The sequence below is a fragment of the Prunus dulcis genome, chromosome 6, assembly GCF_902201215.1.
Source record: "Prunus dulcis chromosome 6, ALMONDv2, whole genome shotgun sequence".
NCBI lineage: Eukaryota > Viridiplantae > Streptophyta > Magnoliopsida > Rosales > Rosaceae > Prunus > Prunus dulcis.
Window position 1 is genome coordinate 7,983,668 of NC_047655.1, and position 17,436 is coordinate 8,001,103.

The following is a 17,436-nucleotide window of genomic DNA, read 5'->3' on the forward strand; positions in this document are numbered from 1 at the left end:
CCCAATTTTTGTACAACTATCACCTATAAATATAAAATTATTGTCCACTTATTGCTGATTTTTCACAAGTTCAGAAATTTTGTTCTCTCTTAGCTCACACAGCTCTCTCTCTCTGTGGCACAGCTCTCTTTCTCTTTGGTATCTGTCTATCACAGCTCTCTGTGTCTCTCTTGGCTCTCTCTCTCTCTAGCACAACTCTCTGTCTCTCTCTTTGCTCTCTTTCTCATAGCGCAGCTGTTTCTCTCTCTAGCTTCGTTATGTCTCTTTCTCCCCTATTCGATCTCTTGCTCTCTGTTTGGAATCGCGAACCCCTCCCTTTAGCTATGTCTTCTGAATAGCTGCTTGCAACCTTGAAGCTCTAGTGGATTGCCGACCTCGAAAAGGTAGTGTTGATGGTTATTTTCTTAATATCAGTGGGATTATGTGAAATGGGTTATAGTTTGATTGTTTGGGTTTGTGTTAAATTCGTTTTGGCTTTAATTTCTTTGGGTTAGGTTTTGTTGAATATTCATGCTCATTCATCTGGGTTTGTACCAATTGCATTTAGATTGGTCTGGATATGTGAATCTTGAAACTTGGGATTTTCCATTTGATGTAGTAGATCTGTATAGTGTGATTCTGATGTGTTACTGGTGTACTGCTGTTGTGTTCCTCTTATTTTACAGTCGTATTGCTGTTATATTGCCATTATATTGCTTATATATTGCTGCTATGTTACTGTTATATTGCTATTGTATTGTATGGTTATTGTGGTTATATTGTGTTAATGAAATGTTGTTTTGTCATGGTCAGAAATGGAGACAATTGTTATTCTCGTGTGCTACAATGGAAAATGGGTCACCTCGAAGAAGATGTGCAAATACGAAGGGGGTGACTCAAAAGGCTTAATAGTTCCACGGACCATCAAATTTGCTGAACTGTTGGACCGTGTGCATCAGATTGGTAATACAAACAGCAGGGAAGACAAGGTTTGCTTAAAATTCTCAGTTTTGGTGGCCTCGAATGAGTGGAAGCACATAAAGATTGAGGACGATGATGATGTCAATTTTTTTATGAAGTACAATTCCGAGGTAACACCTTCAAAACTAGCTCCCTTACTCGTGAGTATAGAAGATAAAGGACTGACAAATGATGTAGTTCATAGTATGCATATCACGACAGATAGTAGTCGGATGGGTCATTCTTCAGTTGTCATTGTTGAAAGCAATGAAGTAACTTGGAATAATACAAATGTCACTGATGTGGGAGGTGAAGTAGGGACAGATTTTATGGATATGATTGATTTTAGCGAGGTGGAGGAGATGCATGGTGGTGATAATGGTACTGAAAGAAATGAAGTGCCAGTGTACTCTGCCCCTCCTAATTTGGGCTGCTTGAACACAGCTGCCCAGTTGCCAATAATGCGTTTAGGAGGAGAATCTGAACCCACTCGTCAACATTATTGGAGTCAAATGGGTGAACAAAATCGGTACAATGCAGCCGGTGTAAATGATGAAGAAGCATATTTGGACAGCGGGTTTTCACGAAGTGATTGGAATCCGAAAATTACAGTTGGGCAAATTTTCTCTAGTAAGAAAGCATTGTTGACGGAGTTACGGTTGACGGCATTAAGAGGCCACTTTGAATTTAAGGTGCAATTCTCTTGTAAAAACAATATTCCATTGCGCAATGTATCTTAGACAATATGATTTGTGTTGCTTTGGTAGGTCATGTAAACTCTACTTTTATTTGTGGTGGGTTTCGTGTTATGTTGAATGGGAATTCTTTTAAATTTGCATAATTTGGGTTGCATTGCTACAACATACTGTATTGCTGACAGATTGCTATTATATTGAACTTTTATTGTACTGGTATTGCTTCCAGATTGCTATTATAATTTGAGTGCGAAATTAAAGGGACTGGAATGTAATTCCAAATGGATCCAAAACATTAAAGTTCTTAGAATTCCTATATTACACAGTTACTGTGATACTCCGACTATACCTTCTTTTTGATTACAAATTCGGCCGATGCATAGGCCAGATGTGGGGCAAATACAAGGTGAAATGTCCTATGTGTTTGACTACATATACTTGTTGAAGGAGCATTACGAATGTTAACCTCAATAGATTGCTCATGTCTTGCCAAGAACACTCTTGAATTTATGCAATGTGCCCAAGCCAGTCCCAAAGCTGGACTCACCCGTCTGCCTGATGTGTCCAGGGACTCCAAGTTTCCCAACCTCACCCCATTCACTTTATCATGTGGCCCAATAAAATCCACCACTTGGTTGGTGACAACCACCGCCAACCCAAACTTATTTGCTAAACCCTTCAATGTCCCAGATATGTTGAAGAAGAAATTCAGTCCGTTGCAATCTAGACAATAACAAGCAATAAACAATCAGCACTTATCAACAGCCTATTATAGGATATTAAGTGAAAAATAAACAAAAAATACAGAGCATAAACAAAACCCCAGCTATTTACAACTGACCTACTAATTCAATAGCTCAAAGCCACATCTCAAGACACCCAGTACTCTACCACTCCTGCATAATATAATATCTAAAGACACATCTCAACACACCAGATAATCATGAGACAGCTTCAGCTAGAATGGGAATGTGCGGTAGCACAAGCCTAATTGAGAACAATTCAAGACTAACGATAGAAATCTATCTGACTAGAAAGAGTTTTAAAAAACAAGAAGACATCGGGAAAGAATTGATTGACTTCAAGGTATAATGTAATGGAACATCCTATGAATTAGTGGCAACCACAATAATGACTCCACTATGGCCCTCCTTTCAAATGTAAGAAAATGAATGAAATTGGCACCATCCCTTCAGTTTTTTCTTAACAAAATAAAAGGTCTGTATGTATTCTCTGCTTTATCGATATCAAAGATAAATTAATAAATAAACCATCAAAACTGTATAAAATGTTTGTAAGACATGTACAATTACAAAATTATAAGTTCTCCTCATAAACAAAGTTCTCTAAGTATCCATACACAAACAAGAAAAGCAAAAGCTTAAAGAGTTAGCTTATAGCAAAATCAATGTCCCCATTTCTCTAAACCACACCTGTTGGTGGTAGGTTCCCATCTTCACTCATTTCCCGCTTTCTTTTAAGCAGACAATGATCAAGCACAAAAGAGCAAACTTTTAAAGAACTCATATTACACCACATATAGTTCTAAAGAAAACTTATCCATATCCAATATGCAAGCCCTAAAGTTAGTAAACAGAGTTATAAAAAAATATGTCAAATTAACAAGCATTATTCTCAAACAAAAAGTATGATATGGTTGGGAGTTTACAAGTTCAAAATGATATACACAGGTTAATTGTCTTAGACTTTAGATATCATCTTCAACAAAGAAAATACATACCGATTAGACTTGTAAGAAGGTTAAATGCAATGGTCATAAAGACCCATAGTAAGCCACCAAATACCAATCAATAACTGCTACAAAAACCATAATAAAACCATAATAAACTAAAAATACAATAGCACTAAAATGCCAACACAACATCACTACATTAGCAATACACTAGCAAAAAAACAACAATACGACATCAATAGCAACAGCAAAACAACAACAGTGCAAGCATCAGTCCACAAAGAATAAACCCATTCACTGTTTCAAACAAGGAATCATCATACTAAGATCATTTCAGAGAAACCCCAAAACCAATTTCAATGAAACCCCTAAACCAATTTCAGAGAAACCCCTAAACCTTCAACCAATTTCGAACAAACCCCTGAACCAATTTCATAGAAATGCATAAACCCTAAACCAACTTCAGAGAAATCCTTAAACTGTAAGAAAATGACGATGAACAGTACCTGTTCAAGGTGAACGATGGAGTTGAGCTTCGATGAACAGATTTCGCTGGGAGAGGAAGAGAGAAGAGAGAGTCAGAGCTGAGCGACGAGAGATTGAGAGCTGAGCGACGAGAGAGTGAGAGCTGATCGACAAGAGATGAGAGAGTGAGAGCAAAGCGACGAGAGAGTGAAGAGAAACTGAGAGACGGAGCCAAGAGAGAGAGCTGAGAGAGAACTTCAGCAAAACTGATAGAGAACTTCAGCAAAAGTGATATGTATGCAATAAGAGGACAATAAATATATATTTATAGGTTATAGTTCCAAATTTTTTTAAAAAGGGTGGTATTTTCAGTTACAATTATAAAAATGGTGGCATTTAGAGCTATTTCCCTAGAATCTATAGGTCTTGTGGAATCTGAGGAGTAAACAAAGCACACAGCCAACCCTTTTAAATTACGACCGACAATTATTTGAGGAACGTGGGATCCCAGTATAGCCGCGTGGCGAGACTTGGTTTATAGAATTTTTTTTCCAAAAATAGTATAGCCGTTCGGCTTTACTAGGCTCTTTTTCTTTTCCTTTTTTTTAAAAATAAATAGTATAGTCGCTCGGCTATACAAGGTTTTCCCCATTTTTTAAAAAAGAAATGAGTATAGCCGCGCGGCTTTACTCGCGTCGTTTATTTTATTTAATAAATAGTACAGCTGCGCGGCTATACCCTTTTTTTTTTTTTTTTTTTTTTTTTTAAAAATGGACTTCATCCAGTTCCCCCTCATATCTAATGGATAGTTCACCGTTAACCAAGGTAAACGGGTTCATTTCCAGGAAGCTAAAACCCAAATCTGCAAACGAAATCAAGAATTCAAATAACCTCAGCAAGAAGAGAATGTACATAACTATGATATACATGAGATCAAGCTAATCACGGTCTTACAGTGTAGTAAAAACATAAGTTATCTATCTTTAGACATTGCATACCCTGAAATACAATGAAGAAGACCTTCATGAAATCCCCAATTTTGTCTCTGACCTGTAACACACCAGAATAGATAAGACAGAAGTCCCAATACCGACAAAACAGTTTGTCAAAGAGAAATAAAATGATGATATCAAATAGAAAATTAAAGGGCAAAACACAAGAATTATACCTACGAAACTCATGCTCTTTATGCTAACAGACTTCGATCTACAACTATATCTTAATGCTGCTGTAGCCAGTCAAGAAGTTCAATTTGAAAGAGTCCAGTGGTTTGGTTTGGTCTTCATCCTCAAACAGTCCACATTTTTAAGCTATATGCTCATCTTTACTACATGCTAACGCATTTGCAGCAACATAACTTCAAGCTTAACAAGAATATACATGAGAAAGAAGAGAATGAAGCAAACCTCCAATGGAAGAGTGGCAATCAGTGGACCACAAGCCTCATTTCACCTATAAAACATCAAAACAAACATAGATACAGCAATTAGCACCCAAAACAAAGCAGAAAACAACATCCTAATTCCAACACTCAAAGAAACCAAAATGAAAAGACACACATTTGCAATACCTTGTCCCAGTTCTCTTCAATTTCAATTCCTCCACACTTCAAAAAGCTCAAAGTCGATCCAAGTCTTTCAGAAACAGTCGAAAGGTAAAATTCTTGATCATGAGGCATAAATGGCTCCACTATAAACGTCGTTATAGGCGCCTTACAGCCTCCCATCTCAACCTTTTTCCAAATTCACCCAAAATCCTTCAAACAAAACATCCCAAAATTCAATCTTGAACAATTGGGTTCGCAACAAACGATCAAAATCAGAAAAATAAAAAATCGGATGGCAATTACCTCCTTGCCAAAACGCTTCTTCACAAACTCGGCGACCTGAGCCATTTCCAAATTGAGAGCAACAAGGCCACTCTTCCCGTGCTTCCCGAACAACATATCGGGCTTCACCACGAGCCTCGTCGACGACAGCCATGTCTCCGTGCGGTGGGTGTTGATATACAGGTCGATTTGCGAAGGAAAGAAAAAGCGCAGTTGGCAGGTGCGGCTGATGAGTGTACTATATTTGGATTAGATGGTGAAGGCACACGCGCGACAATAGCTCACGCTTTCGACGTGCCAATCCCTTGCAGAACTGTCAAGTTTGTTGGTAAATCTGGGATTGCAGTAAGGTTTATGCAGTCATCTAAACACAATTTTTGAAGCTTTGAAAGACCACCGAGGCTTGGTAGCCTACGCAAACCATTGTTTCCAAGATTTAAATCTGCTAAGGAAATGAGGCTCCTGAGATCCCTAGGGATTGCATCTTCAGTTAAGCTGCAGCCTGCAAGAGCTAATTCCCTTAAAGAGCCATTTAAGGAAGGGGGCAAAAGATGTGTTGACGGTGACCCTGTCACACCACATACAGAAAAAACTCTCAAGTTGTTCAATTTTACTATGGAAGATGGTATTTGTCTTATGGCTGTGTTATCTGCTCTGAGCCATGTCAATGCTACCATGTCCCCTAAGCCATCAGCCAAGTTTTGAAATCTTGAACAACCATTAAGTAGAAGAGTTTTAATGGACTTGGAATTATAGAAATTGAGTGGGAGATGCATCAGCATTTCGCAGTCTTCAAGATTTACCAAAGTAAGTATGTTAATAGATCATACCACCACTATGAGCCGAGCCTATTACAGAATACCACGTGGCCATTGCATGGCTGGGTTGCCCTTATACTGACTCAATCAGATATGATACCCCGGGTATTGATAAAAGGCCTCCCAGCCAAGGTCTGACGGGACAAAGTGCGAATCAGTGCTCGGGCATTCAAACACCGACCCGACCACTGTGGTGACCTCGTATGACCAGAGGTGCATTAATGACATAAAGGCGTGATCAGAGCCCTGTCAAGTCAGTCATTCCATCTGTCTGATCAACAGCCTGGCGATGGAGAGAGATCATTTAATGTGCCTCCCATCTAAAGCCACATGTCACTTTGCCACATGATCCCTGTTAGATAGCATGGTGATCAGAATAGCCATTTAATGTAATCCAGTCTCACCAGGGGTAAGGAAGATAAATATCTCCTCCTTAAGTATCTTTGTCCCTCCTTCTCCCCTTATAAATACTCATCACCTATCTCTGGATAAAGGTAATAAATATTCTCACTTGATAAACCCTACATCCTTTTCTCCACCTCTAAATAGCTTCTGACTTAGCCATCGGAGGGGGCTCAACTAGGATCAACCCCAGTTCGCTCTTGTTCTGATAGTTGTTCGAAGTGTGCAGGTCTTCTCCAGAAGGCATCCCCACCAAGAGATCAGGTACAGGCCCTAGCCTCAATCTAGGTTCATGCCATACAGCGTACAAGAAGGATACACGGTTTACAAAGTCTTTGTAGATCCCCAATGGAAGACTGAACCTCAGACAAACTTTTACAGTCTTGCAATATCAGTTCCTCAACATTAATGAATTTCAACTTGATAAACATCTGTTACACAAAACCGAAAGAAACCAGATATTAAAATCCTAAAGAAACGTTTGATAAAAACATTAATCCGAACAGAACATTATATGAAGTAGAAAACCAGAAAGAAAGAACTACTAGCAAGTAAAAAACTAGGTTGACAATGACTGTACGTACCTTCGATTCCACCCAAACTAGTATGAGTTTGCTATTCTGCTGGTCCATGGCAACTAAGCTTTCTTGATCAAATTGATTCGGTATGGATGGTAGTGGAAATCCATGCAAGCACATCCACCATAACATGTTGGTGGAAAGATATTTGTAGCCGTTAGTGAGCTCTACGTAATTGAGTTGGAGCAATTTCAGTCGCCTTATGTTTTCAAATGCTTGTGCACTGAAACTAGCCTTTTCAGATATTTCCAAATTTAGAGCAAGTCCTTGAATTTCGTCAGTTCCTGTTAAAAAAAGGCACTCAGTAAGAAAGAAGTTTTATTTTCATGCGGAAATTTATTTATGGACGAGTTTTATTCATATCTAGCCTAAACTTGACCTCTAAATTCATAAATGTCCGTTTTTGTAAAAACTTTCAAATAAAGCCAAAAATTCAATTAAATAGAATCAAATAACCCTTTAAATTAAAACCCAGTTAAATTTCTCCCTGCCTATGTCTATTAAATTTATTTGCTTATGCAGTAAACATTTCTCCTCTCAAAATTGAGATGCCACCTTTTTCTACCCAAATCGTATTCTCTTGTTCAATTGTCTCCACTAATTTACTAGTCACTAGAATTTATAACTAAAGATAGAACAAATTAGTTAGGCTTAGAAATTTCATTCTTCTTTTTCCAGAATATGACATACTAACATGTTACCAACAAAAAATGAAAAATGAAAAATGTTACCAACATGTTTTTACTTTTTTTTTTTTTTAAAGTAAAAATTAAATGGTTATCAAAACCCCTAAAATAAATTGAGTTTAGGATTTTCTCTCAACAGTAAAAAGTGAAAATTAAATGGTTATCAAACCACCTTACATTATGCTTCCAACCATTTTTGTGGAAAGATACTTACAGATTTTCTTTTCAACACTTCTCTTACATCTTCTATTGATGCCACAGCCTACTGCGTTTTCCAGGGTCATAATAGGATTCTTCACAAACAATTTCTATGCCCATGTCTCGAAGCAAATCATGCATCATTAGTGTTTTTGTTTCACTAATGGTATAAGGCACCGATGCCGGAGGTTATTGATTCCTGTTTCTACAGGCTTTCCATGATAACCTTCCAATATCTGCGTGACATAGTTCTTGTCCATTCCAATAAAGAAACAAGATATATCAAGGAATATATCCTTATCTTTATTATCTAGCCCTTTATAGCTTATTCTGAGCTTGTTTACAACATCTTCAGGAGGAATTGTATTCAATTTATCCAATTGGCTTTCCCACACTTCCTTGCTTTGTGTGGCCAACGAAGAGGCCAAAACTTTCAGTGCTAGTGGCAAACCTCTACAGTAAGAAACTACTCTTCTTGAGAGCTCAACATATTCTTCGTTAACATGACATCCTTTAAAGGCATGCCAAATAAAGAGCTCTAGAGCTTCTTCTTCATCCATTTCTTCAGCGACATATATATCATCGACATTAGGTTTTAGCAACTGCTTATCTCTTGTTGTTATAACAATTCTACTTCCTGGACCGAACCAATCATGGCTTCTAGCTAATGCCTCTAGTTGCTCCACTTTATCTAAGTCGTCGATTATGACGAGTAATTTTCTATGTTGAAGTTTTTCTTTTATCATAATGGTTCCTCTATCCACAAAACCAACGTCCTTCGTCTTGCTTCTGTTCAAGGTTTCATAAAGAAGAAGTTCTTGCAAACTAACTAGACCACCGGGGTTTGCAGCTTTTACCCTCACGTCTGCAAGGAAACAACTACCTTCAAAGCTACGACCAAATTGATTGAAAGCGGCTTTGGCAAGAGTTGTTTTTCCTATTCCGCCCATACCCCAAATACCAACCATACGAACATCCTTATTAGATGATTCAATACGCAAGTCTTTACTCAACTTCTCTAGCCGAGACTCAATTCCAACTGGGAATGTCTAATGAGCGTTTGTTATTCAACTGTCGATCAATCTCCCCAACAATTCTCCCGATAAAATTTGCTTCACGCCTGGCAATAAACAGAACTATGAACCATTTCGAAACCAACACAAGGTGAAACATTTAAATCAATAACTTATTTACAATTCACAATATCTGGTTATTGTTCTGTTTGTTCAAACATTGTTGGACAAAGCAGTAGGTAAAATTGATTCAATTCCAAGTAAAAGGAAAATACGGTTTCTGTCCACAATATCCTAAGGGAAATAGTTCTTTAATCTTGTTGGATGTACAGGGTTCCAAACAACTCAATTTTGTATGGGAACATGAAACTGATTTCTATAAAATCTTATTTATCCCAATTTGATAAAAAATAATCAAACCAAGCACCGGAGCATTGGCATTCTATTGCTATATGGTTTGCCAAACTTGGTTTGCCATATGGTGTTAACAATAATAATAATAATAAAGTACGCTCGTGAGAGAGGAAAAAAGCACGTGTGGGAAAGGATCTTGACGTTCTTCAAGAATTACTTCCTTAACTCTGAACTTCAAGCGAAAGAGAGAAAAGGATCGTAAGTCCTTGAACACAACGATATAGTGTGTGCCAAAGAGCCTCCAATGCTTAAGTTACTTCTCAAATAAAAATTAAGTTTATTCTGAATATGGAGAACGATCAAAAAGTCCATGTGCATAGATATCAATGTCCATGCAATCCTCCACGTTTTAAATTGGTTTTTCGAATCATGTGTGATAGATTATTGTGATAGGCCGGTCCACATTTTAATGCTCTTCTTATTCTTTTAAATATTCTATTCCAATTTTACCCTTAATAGCTTAAAGGCTTATTTGTTATAATGTCTCTGAAACTATGATTAGGTCTCACTTCACCTCTTAGAAATTAAAGTGAGCCACTTTATCATCTTGATCAAAGTTTGATGTCCCATGTTGCTGCTGACTCCACCCAAAAGTCTGTTAATTTTGATGACATGAAAGTGGTCGTTTTGCAGAGACAAACAGTGTGAAGGATTTGTCAGTTATATGTAGGAGGTGATGAAATGAAGTTGAATTTATTATTTTTATGCAATATTGTTTTTTTCAATTTGCTCTTTCATTTGGATTTTATTGTGTATTTGTTTTGTTGTTAGGTTGTTAGGTTGCAACTTAAAACTTATTTGTTTCATTTGGATTTTATTATGTCCCATGTCGCGCCAGGTCCAACTCGCAGCCCAACCAGAGCTCGTGGCCCGCATCTCCTCCTGGCCCGTTCACTCCAGCTCCAGCAGAAGGCCCAGCGTCTTCTTCTCCTAGCTCGAGCCCACCTCGTACAACAAGGCCAGCGCCTCCCTTCGAGCCGTCCTTGCGCGCCAGGCCTGGGGCCTCCCTTCCAGCCCATATCGCACCTACCTCCCTTCGAGCCCATATCTCGCCTGCCTCCAGCCATACTGACCAGGCCCTAATGCACACCTCCAAGCATGTTCCAACCCTCTTACCCATCTTGCTCCCACTCCCAAAAAAAAAAAAAAAGCTGATACAAGAACATGATGAAACAAAGAATGGGTTCAAGCCCTACCAACAAGCAACTCTCAACACTTTGGTTGCTGAGATTCGGATGATGCAAACTTCAAAGTCGTAGACCTTCTCGCCAACAAGAGGAGTTTTTCTACTGTTCTATTTGGTTGATCTCAATATTCATGAACATAGTGCAATTTAAAGAAACCAAAGACCATCAAAGCTCCTAGTGATGCTAGGGTTTCTCATTCCTAGTTTAGGAAAGTATCTTGCTTCCCAAGATCTTACCAATATTGGATATTATTAAGCTTAATAATATCACCCAAAAAAAAAAAAAAAAAGGGAAACCAACGTTGGAAATAGGTTAGATATTCTCAATGATATCTAACCCAAAAAAAAAAAAAAAAAGAGAAGAAAAGAAAAGAAAGGGGAACACTTCAAGCTGCACCTCCTACACGTGAAAAGGCCCATGTCTACAATGCATCATGAAGTGGGGGCAATTTGTAGACAAAGAAATTTTGGTGCAATAAATTCCATTGGACAAGAAAATAATTAGGGTTCGGTGGATTAAATCGTGGGCCCCGTAATTCACCCATGTGGCGTGTGACTCATCAAAATCGGATTAGTTGTCAAAAATGACAAATGGCGACATCCGACGGAGTGCATCAAACGGTTCAAGATGAAGACAAAATTAAAGGAAAGAATCTTATGTGATTGACTTTGATTTAAATCAAATATTAATCAGGTTAATCAATTAAAGATAATCTGGTTAAATTGCCAGATTATGGGAATTGATTTAAATCAAATCAAAATCTCACAAATCAAGGTTTTAAATAGGGAAAGTTATTTAAGTCAAGCATCCGACAAAAGCCTATAAATAGGAGGCCTCAAGACGAAAGAAGGGGTCAGAGAAAAAACCTAGCACTCAGAAGAAACAGAAAACTCTCTGCATTCTTCACCCTACCTTGGAAGAGCCACCAAACACAACAAATACGTGCCGGTTCCTTCACCATAGAAAATTCACAAACACCAAACAAGCTCCGTGCTACCCGTTTGTTCAAGATCAAGTCTTTACGACCCTTGTATCAAACACAAATTTTTTTAAAACACTTTGGAGATCGAATCAGATGATTCAATACAGAGATTGTAACCCTAAATTTCATTAATACAATATTATTTTGTACACGTGTTCTTGTCTCATTTGTCGCAGGAAATTCGTGTTTACAACTATGATTAGGTCTCACTTCACCTTCTAGAAATTAAAGTGAGCCACTTTATCACCTTGATCAAAGTTTGATGTCCCATGTTGCTGCTGACTCCACCCAAAAGGCTGTTAATTTTGATGACATGAAAGTGGTCGTTTTGCAGAGACAAACAGTGTGAAGGATTTGTAAGTTATATGTAGGAGGTGATGAAATGAAGTTGAATTTATTATTTTTATGCAACATTGTTTTTTTGAATTTGCTCTTTCATTTGGATTTTATTGTGTATTTGTTTTGTTGTTAGGTTGCAACTTAAAAATTAGCGGATTAAATGCTAGACAGTGAATGTTCAACAAGAAGTTTTTAAAAATTCAAAAAAAAAAGGAAAAAAGAAGGGAAAAACAAAATAGGCCCATTTTGGTTCGCCCAATAGGCCAAGCCCTACCCGGTGGGCATTTTCAACCCCAGCTATGATGTGGGCCTCCATTTTGAGTTTTTTGTAAAAGCCCTGCTCAGTCTGTTATTTTCTCTCTCCTAATTAAAGCTCAAGTCCATAAAATTTGGGACCTCCATACGATGACATTCACCGAAAGGAAAAAAGAACAACATGATTTGAATAAAGCTACTGAGATATGACGTTTCAAGAAATAAAGCTATGATCAGTACATCAATAATACACGAAACATGAACGTGGCACCCCTAAATAAACAAATCTCTAGCCAAAAATAATTAAAAAGAAAACTTCCCAAGAAAGGTAGCTTATTATAAGTAGGGAGGCCAACAAAACCCCATTTCAATTTCACAACCCACTTTCTATTGACAAGCACACAATCAAACATGCCGAAGAAGCCTGATTCACAGCTTGCTGCTTTTGTTGGCTACCTACAGTTTATGCCTTTGAGCAACGGATCATCTTCTTCACAGCTCAATGAGTCTCAACAAGTTCAAATGAAAGATCGATATTCATACAAACATGCTTATGGTGGAGGGTCAAGCAGCTTTACTGGGAGCTGCAAGGCTGGAAAGTTTGTGGACAAGAGGACTGGTGGCTTGGGTTACAAGCAAGAGGCAAAGTACACCTCCACTGCCAAACATGTGAACAAGGAGCTAGGGTTTACCACTGAGTACCAGACCCAGGTGAAGTGCAAGAAGTCCGTTTACCCTAACAAGACCCAGGTGAAAAATTCTGCTTCTCCTAACAAGACCAAAGTGCAGTGCAAGTGTGCTTGTCCTAACAAGACTCAAGTGACGGTCCAAAAGTCTGCTTCTCCTTACAAGAGAGTAACCAAGTCCTACAGCAAACATATTGACTATTATTAGATTTTCATGCTCACTGGGGGATTTATTGGTATCATTTATTTTGATTAGTGTCTTGAAAGTTTATGTGTCTAAGCTTGTTCATGTTTACTCGGAGTAAATATCTCCTGCTATATCTGTCAGTGTGAAGTATTTCTCTCTCTTTCTTATGTAATGAACTTATAAGTTGTTATTATGTCTACCTTTTTAAGTAAATATTGAAGTGTGTTTTTTTTTTCATGATCAATCACTCCCTCTGTAGGATATCTGTCATTTTTCAGCAGAAAACCATTCTTTTGTTCAATTTTCTTTTGAAAGTATGTTGGTTAGTTGGTTCTTGAGTTTCAAACATTTTGCAATTTTTCTAAAGTACAGCTACCTCGGGAATTTCGATTCCAATGAGCTACTTAGCCCTGAAGATCAGGCCAAAAGGTCAGAAATCCCTGGTGAAAACTTCTACCAAAGTATGAAGTATCAAAAGATTAATATTGGTACCAAAATCATGTCGAGAATGAGATTTAATTTGTTTCGGCAATTCTCCAAGTTTATTATGAGTTCTTGTAACCAATATGATGTTGGAATATTGGCCCAAATTATTGTTTCTACTTTTCCCTTTAGGCGACCACTTTGGAGAAAGGAAAAGGCAAAGGCAAGTGGGGACATGCAACAAATCATGGCGCCTAACGTATGGTTTTGGGCATTCTTTTCATTGAGCACTTCAAATAAAGTGTGGGACTTTCGTTTTTCTGATGTATAAGTTGTCGTGAGTAAGACAAGGGAGAGTGGGATTTTTCTATCGTCTTCACTTTCGCACATGGGAGGGAGCTTGGAGCCCTTCACATGCTCCACTGCTGCACTTGTCTATATAAGGGAGAGAGCATCAGTCAGTGTTGTGCAAGCCGTGCACCATTTGGTGAGAGATTGAGGAGCTGATGCTCACTTTGTTGTGGCACTTCTTGAGAGAAGAGATGGAGAACTCGGCAGGCACGGACTTATGAATCCTAAATGACTAGGGCTAATTTTTAGGCCAATTTTTTTATTTAAAAATTCGACAAAATCTACTCTCTGTTTTTATGGCATTTCGACTACTAGGGCTTGCTGTGAGACTGCTTGCAAGTTACAACATTTTAATATTATGGAACCCTACTGAGATCATACGAGTATAGTTGTTGTACCACCAATTCTTGTACCTTTTTGCATTCAACTTAATGTTTTACATGTCACAAGTGTTTGTAATTGAGCTTCTATTGAGGGATCCCTCAAATAAGTTTATTTGAGAGACATCCCTTGTAGGCCTCACTCTGGATTGTATTTTACTAATCCAAACCTTCTATTTTGTAGATACTCATTCAAAGATCATCTCTACAAAAAATCACTTGAATCCGATTTTATTTGACCACTCAATTAAGTTATTGAAATTTTAGCATTTTCTTGAAGCGTCGTGTTCATTGATTTTGTAAGACACAGTTGGATGTCGAAACAGTTTTCGATTTGTCTAATTTTTTGTAAGGATGATCTATGAATGAAGACCTAAAAAATAGATGGTTTGGATCATTGGGAAAAAAATTGTAGGGTACCCTAAAAGGCGTCCCTCAAATAAAATTATTTGAAAGATCCCTCAGGGGGTAAACATCAAGCCAAACTGTCTTACGTCTCTTACTCTATATCGTTAAGGAGGGGAATGTGTGAAACACAATTATTTCTGATTTTCTAAGGGAAATTGCTACTTAGGATTCTGGTTTTTTGTTTCCCCTTCTCTAAGGAAACTTTCAATTTCCGAGTTGTTACATCAAAGTAAGTTGCCCAAAAATTCTACACTCACTTTCAACTTTTACTTTATAGCTAAAGTAATATCATATTATTGCTCACATCTCTTTGGATGTGAGATTCACTGATGACCTCGTATATTATACAAATGGATTCTCTGCTTCCCAGACTTATACTTAAATTATTATTAGAATCATGGTCATGGAATTTGACAGCCAAAATCAACACAACAACCATATGATTCTAAGCTTTTAGCCATGGTTTCAAAACACCTATGATCAAGGATGGAACTATGAATTTTTTGATGGGTGGGATAGCTAAAATTTTGAATTTCAACTCTAATAATTTTTTTTTTTTTATTGACTAATTTTCAATCAACTTTATAAGGCAAATGCATATTAAATGTAACCGAAAAAATACACATTATCAAAATTAATGTGTTTATTTTACCCACACACAAAATTAATGTGTTTTTTATTTAATTCATCATCTTCAGTTCTAGACATCCATGATTTGTGGACCAAAACACAAAAATCCTAGTCCCCTTTCTCCCAAAAAACACTCTTAGAGCCTTTTTCACTTTGAGGGGGGAGGAAGCCATTGTTCTTCCCCCCTCTCTCCTCTTCTCTTCCTCTCTTCCTCCTTTCACCTCTTCCCCCATTTTCAAAGACAAAGAGTTGTCCTTATTTGTCTTAATTTTTTTTTATGATTTTCATCCAATCATTAAAGGCGGCTGCGGCTCAACGTCGGATCTTCACCTGCATTTCGGCATCGGATCTCCACCACCATCTTTTTTGCAATTTCTTTTATGTTTGGAATAAGTTGCAGAGACTCTTTGGGTTCTCTGTGTAGTTTTCACCTATCCTTTTGTGAGAATTTTTCATCTCTCCTTTGTGAGAGCTTTTCATCTCTCCTTGGTGAGAGTTTTATTTGTATTGTTATGGCTTGGTTTTTTCAAGCTTTATCTCTTTTTTATTATTCTAAGTTTGCAATCTTAGTTTAGATGCCTATGCCAGAGTTTCTTCGATCTTGCCTAATCGTTAGTGGAGACATACCTGACTTTCTTAATTTTGATATTAAACCACTCTATTATTATAATGGCCCTTTTGTGGCTAGTTTGTATTGGCCTTTTGTGACTAGTGGCTTTTTTGGCTGAATTATGAATGCAATCATAGAATTTCTCAACAACAAAAAAAAACAATATAATTGACAGGACCCGACCCAATTTTCACTTTGGAATTCGAGCCAAGTCCTGTGCGTGTCCGACACCTGGCGAATGTCGGGCACAAAGGACCTTTTTACCCTTCTTACATCAACTTCTCTTTAAATTTTCCCCATTAAAAAAAAGCAAGGGCAATTTGGTCTTTTCGCTAAAAGATATTTTCTTTACTTTTTAGATATTTTCTTTCTTTTTAGATATTTTGTTTTGGGTTCTTACAATCTACCCCCCTTATAAAAATTTCGTCCTCGAAATTTATTGCTCCGTGATTCCAAGCGGGGAAGGATTACTCATGCATCTGCAACTCAAACTATTGCACTGCAATTTACCATTGAAAGCTAATTACCTTCCTTGCCAAAATCTGAACTGCTTGATTTCTACACATTCTAATACCTCCTTGGGTCTGATACAGTTAGGATTGACTCCTTTGCTTCCGTAAATCCCATTATACTTTTCTCAGGCGATACTATCGAGAATACCTATATGAAGATCCTTCTTCTAATATCTGCATAACTTCTTGTCAATCCTGAAGTACTTAGAGTCTTTTTCTGCTTTAATTCAATCAGATTCCTTATTTCCTACAATACTTCCAGATTTCAATGAACCTTGCTTAACATTCTTTCTTCGTACTTGAATAATCCATACTATGTCTCGAGTAGGGCATCTATTGGAGATATCTGATCCAAGGAAATCCAACACCTGACACTTAAGGCATATTCTCAAACCAGCATCTTTTTACTCAAATCATTCTGAAATTGGAGTACATTATGTCTTAATAACCTTTCCCATAATTTGAGTCATTTTCTTTAACTGGTCATCTGTCTAGAGTGAATTGTGATATCAAGCTGAAATCAAGGCCCAAAAGCTTCTTTTTCCTAAGTCCAGTTGAAACTTAACTTGGATTTCTAATTCTAAACTGTAAAGACTGATATCTCACTAGCAGGGTCCAGAAGGGTACCTACCACATCTGGCACGCTAGGGCAGCTTCTTCTGTTAGAGCTTATCAACACCTGTTTCTCCATACTTTTGGCTACCCCAGGCTTAAAACAATTGCAATATTACAATCCTAGCTGGTTTCTCTACTGACA

At 37.6% G+C, this 17,436-nt stretch overlaps 1 protein-coding gene across 1 annotated transcript; it reads right to left on the minus strand.

The window, feature by feature from the left end:
- Positions 1–5,901: 5,901 nt before the first annotated feature.
- Positions 5,902–9,252, minus strand: LOC117630199 (disease resistance protein RPV1-like). Its single transcript, XM_034362941.1, has 4 exons — positions 8,529–9,252; positions 7,425–7,702; positions 7,169–7,271; positions 5,902–6,188 (listed from the first exon to the last, which is right to left on the minus strand). Exons 1-4 carry the CDS (start codon positions 9,250–9,252, stop codon positions 5,902–5,904), a joined length of 1,392 nt encoding a protein of 463 aa, XP_034218832.1.
- Between the last annotated feature and the right edge of the window lie 8,184 nt (positions 9,253–17,436).

Bases quoted from the DNA above. Each gene is read 5' to 3' on its own strand.
- LOC117630199 (XM_034362941.1), bottom strand. From the start codon at position 9,252: ATGGGCGGAATAGGAAAAACAACTCTTGCCAAAGCCGCTTTCAATCAA. The intron at 7,703-8,528 runs GTTATCATGGAA...TTTTTTTAACAG, and splicing joins TGTCACGCAGATATTGGAAG to GAACTGACGAAATTCAAGGA. The intron at 6,189-7,168 runs GTAAACCGTGTA...GTGGTGTGACAG, and splicing joins TGGGGATCTACAAAGACTTT to GGTCACCGTCAACACATCTT.